This window comes from Chlorocebus sabaeus, chromosome 9 (assembly GCF_047675955.1).
Source record: "Chlorocebus sabaeus isolate Y175 chromosome 9, mChlSab1.0.hap1, whole genome shotgun sequence".
Classification (NCBI taxonomy): domain Eukaryota; kingdom Metazoa; phylum Chordata; class Mammalia; order Primates; family Cercopithecidae; genus Chlorocebus; species Chlorocebus sabaeus.
This window is the reverse complement of record NC_132912.1, coordinates 63,540,662-63,557,002: the sequence shown is the minus strand read 5'-3', so window position 1 is coordinate 63,557,002 and position 16,341 is coordinate 63,540,662. Positions and strand designations below refer to the sequence as shown.

Genomic DNA, 16,341 nt, shown 5'->3' with positions numbered 1-16,341 from the left:
CTACTGCTCAGAGAAAAAGATTTCTTTTGAGATGTTACTGTGCACTGATAATGAACCCAATTATTCAAGAGCTCTGATGGAGATGTATAAGATGAATGCTGTTTCCATACCTGCTGGAACAACCATTCTGCAGCCCATGGATCAAGAAGTAATTTTGACTTTCAAGCCTTATTACTTAAGAAATATATTTAATAAGGCTATCACTGCCATAGTGATTCCTTTGTCGAATCTGGGCAAAATAAATTGAAAAGTTTCTGAAAAAGAATTGCCATCCTAGATGCTAATAAGAACATTTGTGATTCATGGGAGGAGGTCAAAATATCAACAGGAGTTTGGAAGAAGTGGATTCCAACCCTCATGGATGACTTTGAGGGTTTTAAGACTTCAGTGGAGGAAGTAACAGCAGCTGTGGTAGAAATAGTAAGAGAACTAGAATTAGAGGTGGACCCTGAACATGTGACTGAATTGCTGTAATCTCATGATCAAACTTGAATGGATGAGGAGTTGTTTCTTACGGGTTAGAAAAGAAAGTGGTCTCTTGAGATGGAAGCTACTCCTAGTGAAGATTCTGTGATTACTGCTGAAATGACAACACAGGATTTAGAATAGTACATAAACATAGCTGACGAAGCAGTGGCAGAGTATGAAAGGATTGACTCCAATTTTGAAAGAAGTTCTACTCTGGATAAAATGCTATCCAACAGCATCACATGCTACAGAGAAATCTTTTGTCAAAGGAAGAGTCAGTCGATGCAGCAATCTTCATTGTTGTCTTATTTTAAGAAATTGCCACAGCCACCACAATCTTCAGCTACCACCCCCTGATCAGACAGCAGCCATCAACACTGAGGCAAGACCCTCTAGCAGCAAGAAAATTAAAACTCACTGATGACTCAGATGATTACTAGCATTTTTTAGGAGTATTTTAATGAAGGTATGTACACACTTAATAGACTACAGAAGAGTGTAAACCTAACTTTTATATGTATTAGAAAACAAACAAAAAAAATGTATGTTGCTTGCTTTATTGCGATATTCACTTTGTTGTGGAGGCCTGGAACTGAGCCTGCAATATCTCTGAGGTGTGCCTGCAAAAGATCTTTGTTTTGAGGATTTGTAGAGCAAGAAATGCCACTTGGTATCAATTAATCTCAGGAAGTGAATTAAATGCCTTGCTACAACAGAAACACAAAAAAACTCGCCTTGAAGACAACAGCCTAAAGCAAAACCACAAATCCCTTTTCTAGCAAACCCACTGTGAGGAAGCTGATATCATATTTTAAAGTGTACAATTTCCCTTACAGGCAAAGACAGCCAATCCCTGTTCCTTCTGTGGCACTGGGTTCAACGCTGGACTTCAGAAATTTACATTAAAGTGCAAATAACCAGTCAAACACACAAAAATGTTATAAAAAAGGAAAGTTACAAAATGGCTGGAAAATTGCATTCTTTTCTCGCTTGATTTTCAAGACCTCGTGTCTTATCACACGATGAGGACTTCTCTGTCATTATGAGCATCCCATCCAAATTAAGGGCACCCTACAGTGGTCTCCCTGGGAGATGAGAGACTTGATTAAAAGGAGGTGAATTGCTCATCCCTCCGTGGGCCTTTTATCCAAGCTGCAAATACTGACTTTATTGAGCATCTATTATGTAAGGCACCATGACGGAGCTAACAGGACTTTTCTCAGGCTTTACTGTTTGGCTCAAGTGTTCCTCATAAAGCCATCATCCTGAACAGCCAGAGAGATTGAAGTTATATTCCCTTCCTAGGAACTTCTAGAGATGCTCCTTCAGTGATAATAATTTCCATGTCTGTTTTATCCATTAGATGGTGAACTATTTAGGGGCAGGGATCTATTTTGCTCTTCCATGTATTTCCAGAATCCAGCAGAGGATGCAACCAAACTAACAAGAGGAACTGATGAATCACCTCTAGTCCCCCAACACTCTTTAAGCAGTCAACAGAGACTCAGCAAACCTTTTGTGGAGATCAAAAACGTGTGCAGTGAGAACCCATTTACCTTTGATATCTTGCCACAATTTGTTTTTGAACAATCAGGGTTCTTGCAACATTTTTTATTCACAGGGAGGGTGTATGAATTAGGACACAGAGCATTTGCTATAAAAAGGGCATTGTGATGTGAAGGACAACCCTAAATTATGTCTCTAACCAGTCAAGGCTGCCTGAAGTTCACCAGAAGCCAGCTCCTGTAACTAATCAGCAGGGAGAACCCGTGTGATGGCAACAGTGGTCGAGACAGATGTTCTTAATTAAGCAACTATTTGGTTCTCCAGTGCAAAATCTGAACACTTCTGAGAGATGGGCCTCTATCACTTCAAGCTCCTCTCACTGTTTGGATTCTTAAAAAGAGTGGTTCTCAAACTGTGGCCCAGACCAGCCGCATCAGCATCACCTGGAAGTTTGACAGAAATGCAAATTTCCAATCCCCAGGCCAGATCTGCTGAATTAGACTGTGTAGGGCTGTGGCCTAGCAAGCTATATTTTAACAAAGCCCTCCAGGTGATTCTGACACCTGCTAAAGTATGAGAACAACCGCTATAAAGTTTTGCCCAGATGGAGAATCTATATGGCTTGAGTAAATCCTACCCATTAGCAATTGTCAACAACACACAGATTATGAAGCTGTAGTTCTATTCAGCAAAGCCAGGACTACAGGGAGGCAAGGGAGGTGACTAGGGTGCAAAACTGAAGGAGGTGCCTCACATTCTGGGTGCCTACTCTGATTCTCTGTGACTCTGTGGAACTCGAGGCATTGTGTCCACACTTGATTCTTGATGGGGATTTACTGACTAGATGCTGCACAAATGACTCTCTCTTGCTGACTTCTCTTCCCATGAGCTAATCAGCAAATAAATTTAAACAAGCAAATTAAATACTAGTCCTTGCAAATTGCAATACTTACAATTCAGTGTTCTACCTTTTTTTAACAACATGGTCTCTAGTCGCTAAGACCTTGAGCACAATGTTCAAGAGTATCAGGCCACATAGGTGTATCTCAGCCTGTATCAGACACAGGAGGCTGGATTAGGTCTTAGGTGGTCTCCTCAAAAGGGCTCATAGTTGGGTGTTCAGCACCATAAATGGTTCCAACTGGATCTGCCTCATTCTTGGGTGCCTTGGCTCCTGGGTGATTACTATTTCCTGATACTTCCTGAGGATTTGCAGAGCAAATCCTGGCTCCTGCCTTAACTCATCCTTCAACAGGGCTTCCACTCTCCTGATAACGATCATCACCCCTGAGACACCACTGCCCACCACCCTCCCCCCATCTCCCACTTGATGACCATCCCTGGGGCCACACTGACAAAACTCTGAGGCCAGGCTCTAGCCAGACCCTGGCAGAACTAGGGTCCTTTTCAATTTCTCTGCATCTATCTACTTGCATTATTTTCCCTGCTGCCACCTAAGATGTCATCTCGTGTTAGGCAGTCAGCATTCTCAGAAAAAGGAAATTGTTGCCTTTATGTTTGGGAGACAGCCTGGGAGAACCAATATGTTCATCAATCCTAGAGGAGGTTGTACAAGATGCTCTTGAAACAAGAGGGCAAGGTCACGACCATCTGCTGAGCATGAACTTGTCCAGGGACCTGTGTGGTCCACCCAAGCCTTGGTACCATGACACCAACTATTTCTTTCTTTTCCAGTCCTGGGGGAGGCCTGTCATATGCTATCAGTTTGTGCATTAAGAGGCCAATTTACTCAGCTAAGCTGTCCCTGCCTTCCTTCTTTCTTTTGCCCAGTGGAAGGAATTGTGAGGGTGACTTGGCTCAGGTCATTTTGCCATTTTCTATTACTAAAATCTTTCATGTTAGCAGGCTCTGATGTGGGAAGTCCTAACAAAATGACCCCATGAAAGGTTTGACTCAAAAGAGAGGCAATGAGACTTAACAAGTAGATGAGTTTATTTCACTTAATGACCAGGAGATGCCCAAGAGAATAATCTGTTTTCCTCAAATCATATTTTGCCTCCCATTCAGGAAACTAATGTCTAATATTTTCTGGGTCTCCTGACAAGAAACTCTCCTCAAAATGTTCAATTTTTCTGTTCTGGGTGTTGTCAATTATCCTTGCAAGCCCAGCTGGGTGCTATCTGTGTAAATTGTCCACCTGATACATACTACATAAATCCTCATGGTCTGTGCTACTCTATCTTACTCCAGGTCTCAGGACTGATGTCAGGAATTATGTGTGTCCTTGGGAAAACTATGTATCCCAGTCCTGGTCTACTATTCTACAGCAAACCCTGAATGGCTTAGCACCCAAATGGCCTTGGCAGAGGCTGGGGTTGGGTGGGCCTTCTATTTCACACCTCTGTGCTTATGTAGTGTGTGTCTCAGAAATATCCTGATGGAGGACTCCAAACTCTTCCCTCTTCTGCCACCAGTGACTCTCCCAAAACACAAGTTAGGTTACTGCCTCCTCAAAAACCTTCAGGGGTTCCCCAGTGCCTATGACAAGCAAAGCCTTCATGACTGGGTGCCAGAATACTTACATTCTCCACTCCATCTAGGCCACTCCAAAGACCCCTGGCTATAGCCACACCCAGGCATTTACTGTGGTCTCAGCATGTCCCTATTTCCTCCATCATCCTAATTAGGGAAAACTTGTCTAGATTTACCAGACTTTATACCTCTGTGTGTCAACATCCTCACCTGTAAAATGGGGGCAAGAGTAATACCTACTTATAGAGTTGTAGTTAGGACTCAGTGAGTCACAGACATCCAGTCTCAGAATGATGCCTGGCATCTGGTAAACCTAGACAGGTAATATTATTAGTTGAGCATTTTCCTTATGGTATGGAACTAGGTTTAATAAGACCTCCTCCTAAACCAGGCTCAGCCTCCCAAACCAGAGGTAATGACAGCTCTTTCTGTTCTCACAGCCCATGCTAGTGGAACCCCCAACTTGTTCTTACCCAATTCTGTGCTTTTATGTGCTTGTCTTCTCCTCTGTTAAACTATAAGCATTTTGAAGACAGGGATCTAGTCTAATCCATTAGACTGTGCAGAAGTTCTTTAAGGAATCTAAAGTTTAGCACTTGTACATAGTAGGCTCTCGCTGAATATTTGCTGGATGGGAATTAATCTGAGAAAAAGATTAAAAGCAGGCAGTCAAAGTGCACAGACTTTTTGGATTCCATGTGAGGATTCAGTGTGAGAACCCAGGTGTTTACTCTATACCAACTACCCACTGGAGAAATCTCATCACCCCAAAAAGCATGTGTAAATACAACTATGTGGAGGTGGCTCTGGAATAAACTGAATGTGATTGTAACCAGGGATCCTGAATGGAGATTTCAGGAATCCACGAATTTACTTCAACTGTGGTCAAAAGGGGATCCAACGTACTTTTTATTTTTTCCTAGAGAGACTTCCTAGAGAGTTTTCATTGAAGGTTCATAGGGTTGGTAAGGCCCCCAAATTGAGACCTCTTGACTTAGCTATTCAGAGACAAAGTTTGTGCCCCTCTAGGGCTTTACAAATGAGGAAAGATGTAGCTATCCTTACAAGGCACCACCCCACTAAGTAGGGAGAATTGGGCAACGGGTGCTTCATGATTTTAGGGAAGGCTCCTTCAATAATTCCATGTTAAGAGACCAGCAAGGAAGGGAAATAATAGGCAGAGGGAGCCGGGGACTTGGAAGCCTCCACGGCTCACTCCTCCTCGGCGGGTGTGGAGCCAAAATTTATCCATCATTACATGTGTGTCCTCAATCTGGGGCCCAGACACTCGCCATTCAGCTCTGTCTGGACGTGAGGGTTGTTTTCTGTTGAGGTGACTCAAAAACATACTACCTCAGGATTCAGACATACAAAACAAGGCTGTTCACCTAATGATCATGCAGAGTTAAGTGACACTTAAACACTAGGGTAAACCTGATACCAGAACAAAGGGGAGGAAAAGACCATTAGTGCAGAGTCCCCGTTGCATCTCCTGCTGGCAGATGATTTGGAAGGAGCCTTCACGCAGGAGCCTGTTTTATTTGCAGAAGCCACAGTGGTAAATTAAAGCCCATCCTAGCCCATTCCGGGCTCTCCAGTTCCTCTTGGAGCTATTCCTATCGCTGCCCATAGGCCACTAAAACCTGCCCACATTCAGAATGATTGATTCTGCTCAAACTGCAAGCCACAAACTCATGTCGAAAAATCCACTTCAAATCAGTCATTAGCTTCCTTTATGGATTTTTCAGGTCATGAGGAATAGGACCTGAAAGTCCCATTTACTGGAGAGTAGAAAGCAGGTGTCAGAAGAGGCGGGGGCAACTGGAAAAGCCACAGAGAGCTGGGGGAGCCCTTGTTTTCTATCAATCAACAAAGGGGATTTAGCAAAAATTTACCCATGACTTCATTGCCAGTGCCAGATATTCAAATGCAAACCAAAGGGACCTGGGGTCTTTCTGTACACTGGAATTCAAGGGAAATGGAGAGAGGGCTCAGCAGGGGCCCATCTTTGCTCCCAGGTCAGATGGAGGATATGGAGCACCTGGGACATAGAAAGACATGGTAAGGGAGGAGTGTCTAAGACTTTCTCACTTGTCATGGGATGGTCCATTCCAGCTGGGCTACGAGGGAAACCATGGTGGGCTGGTGGGATAAGGCATCCCAGCGACAGGAACTGAGGCCTTAGCAGCAGCCCAAAGGCAACCAACACAAGAAGCCCGAGTTCTGTAGCTTGGCAAGTTTCCGCTCACCACCTGACCCACGTTTAGCAATTCTGATGTACCATGAAGCAGACAGCTCCAGCCCAGGATGACTGCCTCCCTCAGTCCCTCTCCGGCAAGGAATGAAAGCAAGATCCACTTTGAAAATTCTCCCCCATCATGCAAACTGACATAGGCATGCTTTTCAAAAACCCACAGCCAATCTGTTGATCATTACTTATTTACAAAGGCCTTCGGGCAGAAAGTCCTGTAAAAACCATACTTGATACGGTATACACTAGCTTTTTCTGCTTGTGGAAAAAAAGTCCCCCCAAGGCTACCTCAAACCATCACTTTCTATTGCACATAAAATGTAGCGTGTAACACTAAAGTATTTAATATATATGGTATAATATATCTACAGGAAAGGCATTTGTGTAGAAGTATGTTACCCTGGATTTGGTAATTTGATGTTTTGCTGAAGGCTACGACTTAAAAAAGCCTCCACCTCATACAGAAGACCTGTCATCTTAGTACCCAAGAGCCAACAGAATAAAGAAGTAGCCTTAAGCAGCAAAACTTTGACACAGCTTTGAAGCATATGAAAACAGTATAACTCCTCAGAATTATTATTACTCAAGATCAAAGAAATGAGCCATACTTTACATAGCAAACAGGGACAGGGAATTTGGCTCCAACGGTTTCAGATTTTTCAGACTTCTCTTTATTTATTTATTTGCTTCTCTAAATTTAGGCAAAGGAAAGTGGTTGGGCTTTTCTCTACTTTAAATGGGAATAACTGTTAGAATTAGATAAGGCGATTACCTAAAGGTGAGTAAATAGGAAATGAATGCTAGCATGACAACTGGCGTCATAAAAACGAAAAGCTTGGCAGTTGGCACATTTTATTCCTCCTCATAAACTGTAAACAAGCATGTAAATCAGCAACACCCAAGGAAGGCTGGGTGAATGGGAAGGCAGAGAACTTTTAAGGAAACATTGAACAGGAATAGACGGGGATATGGAAAAGGAGTTGGGTGGAGTGGGTCTTCCACGGAGAACCTGTGTCCTCAACCATATGACGAAAGACTGCCCTTGCCTATTTTCCAGAAAGGTAGATGTGGAGGGCCAGGGACATGCAAATGTTACTGAAGATGGGGAATGGAAATCACCACTATTGTATTTCAAAAATCAAAGCCAGTGGTCATGACAAGAGAAAAGTAATGTCAAGATGGCAGGCATTTCCAGAGCAGCAACCATATAGGGTGAGCAGTGCAAATCTGAAATCACTCCTATTTCATTTGGGTGGTAGAGAGTCAGGATGTCAGAGGAAAAAAATGCTGGGATTGGCAGATGAATTGAAGACAAAAAGGGGAGATAAAAGATGGAGAGGCCAAGAAGAGGAAACTGTAGAACGCTGTTGAAATTTGACTTCACTTGCTATTTACAAGAGGAAGCCATAGTCAAGAAAGAAGTGAGGGAGAAAGAGAGAGGAGGAGGAAGAAGGGAGGGAGGGAGGGGGGAAGAAGGGAAGGAGGGAGGGGAGAAGGAGGAAGGGAGGGAGCGAAGGAAGGAAGGAAGGAGGGAAAGAAGGAAAGAAGGAACGAAGGAAGGGAACATGTACATGCATGCTCTATTTCATAATTAATATTGCTTTTAGCCTGAGCAGAACTGTATTACTTTTGAACTTTGCTTTGGCAAGTCCACACATTATTAGACTTTTTTTTATCAGTCAAAATCAATTAACAGAAATTTGATTTCAATCGACAGGATAAAAGGAAGGTAATCTTCAGGTTCATTTTTGATTGTGATGATACATCTCACATATGGCCTTAAGTACAGAAAACAGTCCTCGGAGGGACTCCAGCAGAAAGAGACTGCCGCAGGCAAACTAACCACACGAGTTCCTCTGATTGGTTACCGCCGTCATTAGTGCCACTGCTGTTTAGGAACTACACACAGACAGGACATGGTGACAGCTAAGACTTTAAAGCCTATGTATTTTTCAAACAGCTTTTCAAACTGTTTTTCATGACAGAATTTTTTCAGCTCTATCATTAACTGCTGACAAGCTGACAGAATAAATACTCCAGCCTTTAAGAAGCCATCTAACGATCTCGCTCCCCTCCCCCACCCTGGGCTTGCTGGGGAGGGGAGACTCTGAGCCTGGCAGGGTGAGGAGGGGGCGAGGGGAGGAAGAGAAAGGCTAAGAGGGAAACCGTGGGCAACCAGCCCCTCTCCTTACCTCATCAGCTTAGGCGAGGAGTTGGGTGAGTTCCGCATGCCTCCATTCCTTTGCTTTTTTTTTGGTGATAGCGTTGACGGCTGCTCATCTTCAACTGGAAATACAGGCAGCTCATGAGATTATGAACAGTTTGAGGGCAGACTGTGAAATACAGGCAAAATATCAAAGGACACACACTCAAGGCTCAGTCACTCACTAGGAATTCATGGCTGTCTTTTAGGACCCAATGACAAAGACCAAATGTGTTAGTCAAACAGGCTGGCTTAGAGAAGGTGAAGGCATCACCTCTTTACACTCCAGCCTTTGAACATGCACTTTAAACAGACTGAAATAGTTTGTAAACACCCTGCCATAAGAAAAAGAAAAAAGAAATCATGATTTATCTGTATACCAAAAAAAAAAAAAAAAAAAACTTATGAACAATCATTCCTAGAGTTAATTTTGGTTACTTTGCTTTGCCCAGTAATCGAGTGCATTTTTTGGTAACCAAAATCAGAAATAAAGTTGTATTTGAAATGTCGGCATAACTGCCAGCCTGCTGCTTCTCCAGATGAACCAACTTAGCTGGTTCCTAATCCCTGCATGCCAGAGAAAGAGCATTGAAAAGAGGCAAGGATTCAAGGTCTTGACAGCCAATGTTTCAATCACGTCGGGGCACATTGGCGCATGCTGGCTCAAGAATCCCAAGCCCAACTCAGCTTTTATCCCTCCAACTGCCAGGAGGGAGGGCTTGTGGGGCTGTGCCAATGGGGTCCTTCCTTAACCCATGAAGACAGGAGCACCGGGGCTGGTGAGGTTGGAGGAGAGCCCCAGAATGAAGGAGGAGGTTGCCATTGAATGAAATCTCTGATGATGCAGCAGCGGGGCAGGGATGGAGGGCAGCACAGGGGATTGGAAACCAAAAGCTGTTTTCCAAATATCTAAACCACACAGATCGCTAAGCAATGTGAAGCTTCACTTAAAAACACCACAGCACACTCTACTGCTCTTGCCCAAAGACACCCACTAATAAGCTTTGCAGATGTATTAGCCTGCATCATGCTTCTTTTTAAGAGAACTGCTTGATAATTAGCAGATGCAAACCCAGCCTGTCACCCAAGGGCATCAGCGGCAAAATTCTAGTCCTCCTCTCCCCACCCCCACAATTCAGGCTAAAGCTGTAATGTCAAGAAGGAAAAATAGTATCTTCAGATTCTTATAGTTGACTGCAACACAGACTAGGAAGAAAGCACCCCTGAAACTCAGAATGCACAGCAGTTACCTTAAAGCTAAGAAGAGAAATATTAGCAGTGATGACATCAAAAGAAGCTTTGATATATGTTAATGGTGTAGGAGTCTTAGATGGGGGAGAAAGTGCCATGTCAGCTACTTGGTATTATCCAGGAAGACCCATATTAGAGCATGCATTATATGGTACTTCCCTGAAAACGCTAAATAAATTTAGTAGGTTATGATACATGGTTCCAAGGCAATTTTAATAATCCAACTACCCTCCAAACCTGCTTCAAAGTATTACACATTTTACACTCTCCTATTCTGCTGTCAGTTTGGGCTTGTCTAAATCCTGGCTGATGCAGAAAAAGGGAATGACTCTGGTGTAAGGTGAGAGTGAGACCAGAAGAAATGAAGGCAAGAAAGCACCTGCAAACACCCACAGCCCACCCTCGGTACCAGCTGCTTCCTCTGACACCCACCAGGGCCCATGCTCAGGCTGCGACCGTATCAGTCATTTAGAGCTCCAGGCAGAGACTACGTGGCTGGGATAACATCGCATCTTATCAGAAATGAGTATCCAAAGCAAATCACACAGAGACTAAACAGCACTTAAAAGATTAAAGGAAATAAATACAAGCCACATAAATGGTATTGAAAAAAATCACTTAGAGTTGATATGCATCTCTCGGCAAGCAAACAGGCACTCTGAGCTTGACCTGAATTAATCTTCCTTTCACAGGATAGGGGACCAGGCATCCGAGGCAATAATGTGGTAGAAAGGCAGTGAGGGTGTATGTGTGTGTGTGTGAGTGTGTGTGTGAGTGTGTATAAGTATACTTTCGCACTTTCCCCATCTTAGAATGAAGTAGAAAGTCTTGCACTGACTAGACCTATAAGACAAGGTCATCTTTTAATATGGGCCGCTTGCAATTGGTATATTGTGTTCAGGGTGACCTAGATTGGTTGTGTAGCATGCTGGAGCAAATAACATGTGTGTGTTTGTGTGCGTGCATGTGAGTTGCTCTAGTCAGGGTGCAAGTTCTGTTTTTCTCATCTTAAGGTTATAATTCAGTTGGCCTTCTTAAGGTTGTAATCCCACATCCAAAGGTCTTTTATCTAACCTAGTCTACCACGGCTAGCGTTTTTCAAGGTCACCAGATGTTACCACGGTTGTGTCCAGTTACACAATGAATCTAGATGAGTTAAGACCTGAACAGAAGTCATCCTCCCTAGCATGCCTGTGGGATTCTTTTGCTTAGCATTTGCTTCCCTGTTTGCATTGGGCCTATAACAAATAATTCTCTTTGGTTAAGTGGCCATTATCTTTACATCTTGTTGCTAGCTGTTGGCCCACACTGATCTTCAGATGGAAGAGTTGCAAGTTAATACCTGTTAGCCAGCTCCAGGGAGACACCTCATTCTGGTAGTAAAGTTGTGCCTCTTCTACGCAAAGAAACTATTTATTTTCATTGCAACTCAGAAAGATCATCTATCATAATCATACTGCATTTAAAGTGGGATTTGTTCTCCTAAATGAAACTTGGGTTTAAAGGTTTCCTCCTGAACTCACAGCCTTGGAAATGCAGATCTGTTCCCTGAAGAGATGGGGGAAAACGTCTCCAGCTTAAATATATGAACGCTGTGTAATGGAGACCATTACATATGGCTTAGGTCTCTCAAGAGAAGCAGTGATAACTTCTTTCTCATAAGTAGGGTATAACCATATTTAATTATTAGCCTTTATATGGATCCTATCAATTTCTGCATATTTAAAGAAAGCAGATCTAAGAAAACTTTTAGTTAAGCTATAAAATATAATTTTCATTTCATGGCTTCTGTGACTACATGAGAGGAATAAAAATGGAATTAAAAGGGAGGCTTAAATTTACTCACTTTCACGAAAGACAAATGTGTTGAAGTAATGGGCCACTACCTCATGATGATGCCCATTTACAAGCTCTTATTTAACTTACATTTCGGCTAATTACAATACACCTCCATCTCTGGCATTTTCACTTGCCTTCATGCTGCGGAAGCCACATGAAGATATGATCCTTTAAAGAAACCTGACTTCTTTAGAACACAAACAAGTTCAGGAATCTAACGTGGAATTTTTATAGGAGCTGAACTCCATCCAGTCTCCAAGTACTCATAAAATTCAAGGGCTTGTTTTTGCACATCCCTAAGTATAACACTTAATGTGCTGTTGTAACTTCCCAGTGCTCCCTTGTCTAATAGGCACTGAATCTAACAGTTTTACAGTTTGGGAAGACTCGGTGCTAGGAAAATGTCAGGCAAGTCTAATGAGGCTTCAGATCCCCTGGTTTGTGCTAGAGTTTAATTTAAAGTTACAATGATGTTTTAACATGTTTGCTTATACTTGACTAAAGAGGATTCGTTATTTCAATGACATAACCTCCAGACAATGTTCTGGGAATTGATTTAAGATGTGGTGGTAATTCCAACAGCCTTAATGCAGAGCTGAACATCTGTAACAACATTTTACTCGACTTTTCATCAGCATTCTGTTTTCAAGCAAAAGCAAGCAACGTCTTTCAGAAACACTGGCCAGAACTCTGGGCTTACTTCAAAATGATTACATATTTCACTAGATTTCTTTAAAAAGAAATATCTTCCTTTATCAGCCTTGCCAGATTGCAAACACTGTGTCAGGGTTTACCAAGCCTCTTTATGGTCCTTGGAGTGAAATGGGGCAATGATTGCAACTCCCAGCCTTCCCTAATTCAGTCTAATGCCTGCATAGAACGGACCTGATGCTCAGCTCTAGCCTGGGGCACATTCTCTCTGCCCTGTTTCCCCAGTGAGATTTAAGGGGATGATGCCCTTTAAGATTTAAAGGTGAGTTTGTTGGCTGGAGTTACAAAACCAGTTCAAAGCAAATAAACTCGGAAACGTAATAAAAGGCAAACAACTCATAAACATGAGTCAACCGCTATCTCCATTATGTTATTAATCACATCTGGAGAAACCCACATCTGTACACACTTAGCAGGTCATTAGTAATGTCATATTCACACTGGAGTCACTCAGAGTAAGAGTCATGCAAAGTGGTTTGAACACAAAGGCATCTAGCTAACAGGGCTTCCGACAAAGTCTTGCGCAAGCTGCCAGTTTGGGGGTGAGGTTGTTTTAATTATTATTAATTTTTTTTACGGTTTTCCCTTTTGGTATTTTGCTGCCCAGCAAGCTAAGTGCAAGCTAAAATCCACAGTAGTGCATCGCTCTTCTTCAACTGAGCTCAGCATGGTAAAGTAGAACATTTAGGGGTGCAGGGCAGTTATTAAAAATGGGGATGGGTCACAGTCCTCCTTCACCTGGCTCGGTCACAAGCCGAGAATTGGGTGTTTCCTTCTTGAACTCAAATGGGTCTTTGAAATAGCGTGATCTAGCTGCAACCTTGACTGACAAACAATAAGGAGGAAAGAAAACGGAAATTAATCCTTAGTGAAATGTTTTTTAGAAAAGTTCCAAACCAATTTTAACATTGAACAGCTTTGAATCAAACTGGAAGTTTCTCCCTCACAGCTGAATTGCCTTTTTCCCCCTTTCTTTTACCCTGATGACTTCCTGCAATTCCTTTTGCTGTTTTATTGTCATCCATGTCAGGAGGGATAATACTTCTGGAAATTCAGAAGACAATCTTCTTAATATACAGACTTCCCCGTCACCCCACAACATGCACAGACACCGAACACTCAGTTTAGCAGCAAGATCAGACCCATTCTCTCCTGAAGTCTGCTAAAAGAAATTCTACTGAAAAATCAGTCCTTGGTGATAAACTTTTGCTGTCTGTCTCAAACTGCTGGCTTGGTCAGTCCCCTTAGTTGCGATATCAGTGCCTAACATTAAACGCCGTGAGTTTGCCATTCCTCAGAAAAAGGGATCCACAGCACTTCCTTTGGCCGTCAGCGACACCAATGAAAAGTGGGTGTTCCAAATGTTGTTTTACTAAAATGAAGGGTAGGGAGTGAGGGTAAAATTCCTGGAATTTTATAACAGTCATGTTGCAAAATGTAATTCACCATGGACAAAACTCCCAAGCTGACCTAAGCTCTCTCTGATATGACTGTTTAAGACTTTCACCAGAAAGTTTGCGCAAGTTAACTCTCAAAGTCTTACAATGTGGCCACAAGAGTGCAATCTTTGGATTGGAGGATGGAATGGTGTCTGGCTCTTTCTCACACAAACCAGACTGGTGAGAGGGTGTGGTTATTTCCTTAAGCAATGATGGGTAAACAACCACAAAAACAATAATATATGCCAGATGAACAACCCATACTGTGAATTTGGTAGTATAATTTCTGTAAAGGAGCACTTGACTGCTGTTTTGGAATGAATCCTACAGTGGGGAAAGTCATGTGTCCATCAACGAGGCTGAGCTGTTAAGCACAGCTAGGATCAGGTAAGCCAGGCAATGGAGCCAAGTTCTACGCCCAGAGTAGTGGGCAGTACCAAAGTGCAGGGGAGTTAAAGTGGGTATCGGTGATAGCCTTGGAATGAGAATTTCTTGCCTGACAACCTTGGAATAGCACATATCACCAAGAAGTTTGATGAGCACTGTAGTATTCTTCATAAAAATCAACTATAAATCTATTTTTTGAAAGAGCATGGCTAATATTTTTTTTTTCTGAGACAAGGTCTTTGTTGCTCAGGCTGGTATGCAGTGGTGCTATCTTGGTTCACTGCAACCTCTGACATCACGGCTAATATTAAGCCACAGATGAGGAAAAGATGAAAGACGCTGCCCCTTAAAAGCAACCCCAACAATCGTAATATCTCAAACATATACACCTCTCTAAAATTGAACAACCACATTATCATATACATTATTCCAGCGGGATAATTTCACAACTTCTAGCTAGGAAATAGGAAACACACTAACTTGGAAAACCTAATGGGTGTCAGTTTTTTAAAAATCTGTCGTTATGCAGAATAAGAATTTTTAAAAATGTCTAAGTGACCTGTACTGCCCTAGGACAGGCATAGGGAGTGCCCACCCCATGGTAGGCTGCCAGGGCAGGGAAGGGAGGCTTGTTGGAGCTTTTGCATTTCTGGCTTTTGTGGAGCTAATAGGAAAATGGGGAGGGAGACTTTAAGGAACAATAGGTTACATAGAAGTTAATCACAGGGTATATTTCTGGCTCTATTCACTGCCTAGGAAACCTGAATTGTGTAAGTTTGAGTCCATCAACACAGAGTAATGAAAGAATTCAGCTCCTACACGGGAGAGAGAAAAAAATACTATATAAATATATTAACAGAATCCACATGACTTGGAATGCAGTGTTCTCTACAAAATGCTGTGGGCCTAACGGATCCTCTAGAATCCAATTGGGTAAATTAGATGTACCCATGGTACCCACGCCATAGGCCCCCAACCCCAATCTCAAACTATGTTCTGTATGCATCCTGAGAGGAACCCAGCATCTACCAAAGCCCCCCATATCTAGAATCGCAGCTCATATATCTTCACTGTAGACTTGACCTGTTAGAATCATTGCCCAATGCTCTGCCCTGCTCAGTATTCAGTAGAAAATCCTTTTGGAATTTTCTGGTTGCCTTTAGCTATTTTCTGTTTTCCCTGGAATAGACTCTCTATTACCTCAAGGGCAAAGAAAAGTCTCAAGCAAAAATCACTAGGCATTAGTTTCTTAGAGATGAGACATGGAGATGAACAATGGAATTCCAACAGGAAACGCACAATCGAAAAGAGAAATTCAAGAACATCCCTGAATTTTTGCTATGGGGTTTGGAGAATGGGAAGGTACTAGGAGATGGGAGATAATTTTTACTTTGCATCCATCTGGGAGGGGTGGGGAATGTATAAAAGTCCAATACAAACAGCCCCTTCCCAGCTTTTCTTTCCTTCTCTCCCTACTCCCTACTCCTGACACCAAAAGTCAACTTTTGGCTTTGTGGCCAAAAGTTAAAACTGACTCCTTTAGGTTGCCATAGCACGTGCAGTCCATGTTTGTGGGGGACAACTTTTAGAGTAGGGATGAAACCTGCCACATCCTGGACACCAACAGCTGCTTCCTTCTCATCTTTCTCACGTTCAGGGGTCAGCAAACTGTAGCCTGCCACCTGTTTTTGTACATCCCATGAGCTAAACATGTGTTTACATTTTTAAGTCATTGGGGAAAAAAATCTAAGATAATAATATTTTGTAATCCACTAAAATGACATGAAATTCAA

At 42.6% G+C, this 16,341-nt stretch overlaps 1 protein-coding gene across 9 annotated transcripts in view; it reads right to left on the bottom strand.

Annotated features, from left to right (window-relative positions):
* The window catches only part of KCNMA1 (potassium calcium-activated channel subfamily M alpha 1), a 762,160-nt gene that overhangs the window by 88,010 nt on the left and 657,809 nt on the right, over window positions 1-16,341 (bottom strand). For 7 of the 9 annotated variants that reach the window (XM_007962879.3, XM_038010343.2, XM_007962885.3 and 4 more), the window contains one exon: window positions 8,911-9,004. In XM_007962879.3, coding sequence (XP_007961070.1) covers window positions 8,911-9,004 — 94 coding nt within the window. Of the gene's footprint in view, window positions 1-8,910; window positions 9,005-13,460; window positions 13,548-16,341 lie in introns of all 9 variants that reach the window. The other 2 variants (XM_007962900.3, XM_073019035.1) reach the window with 1 other exon arrangement.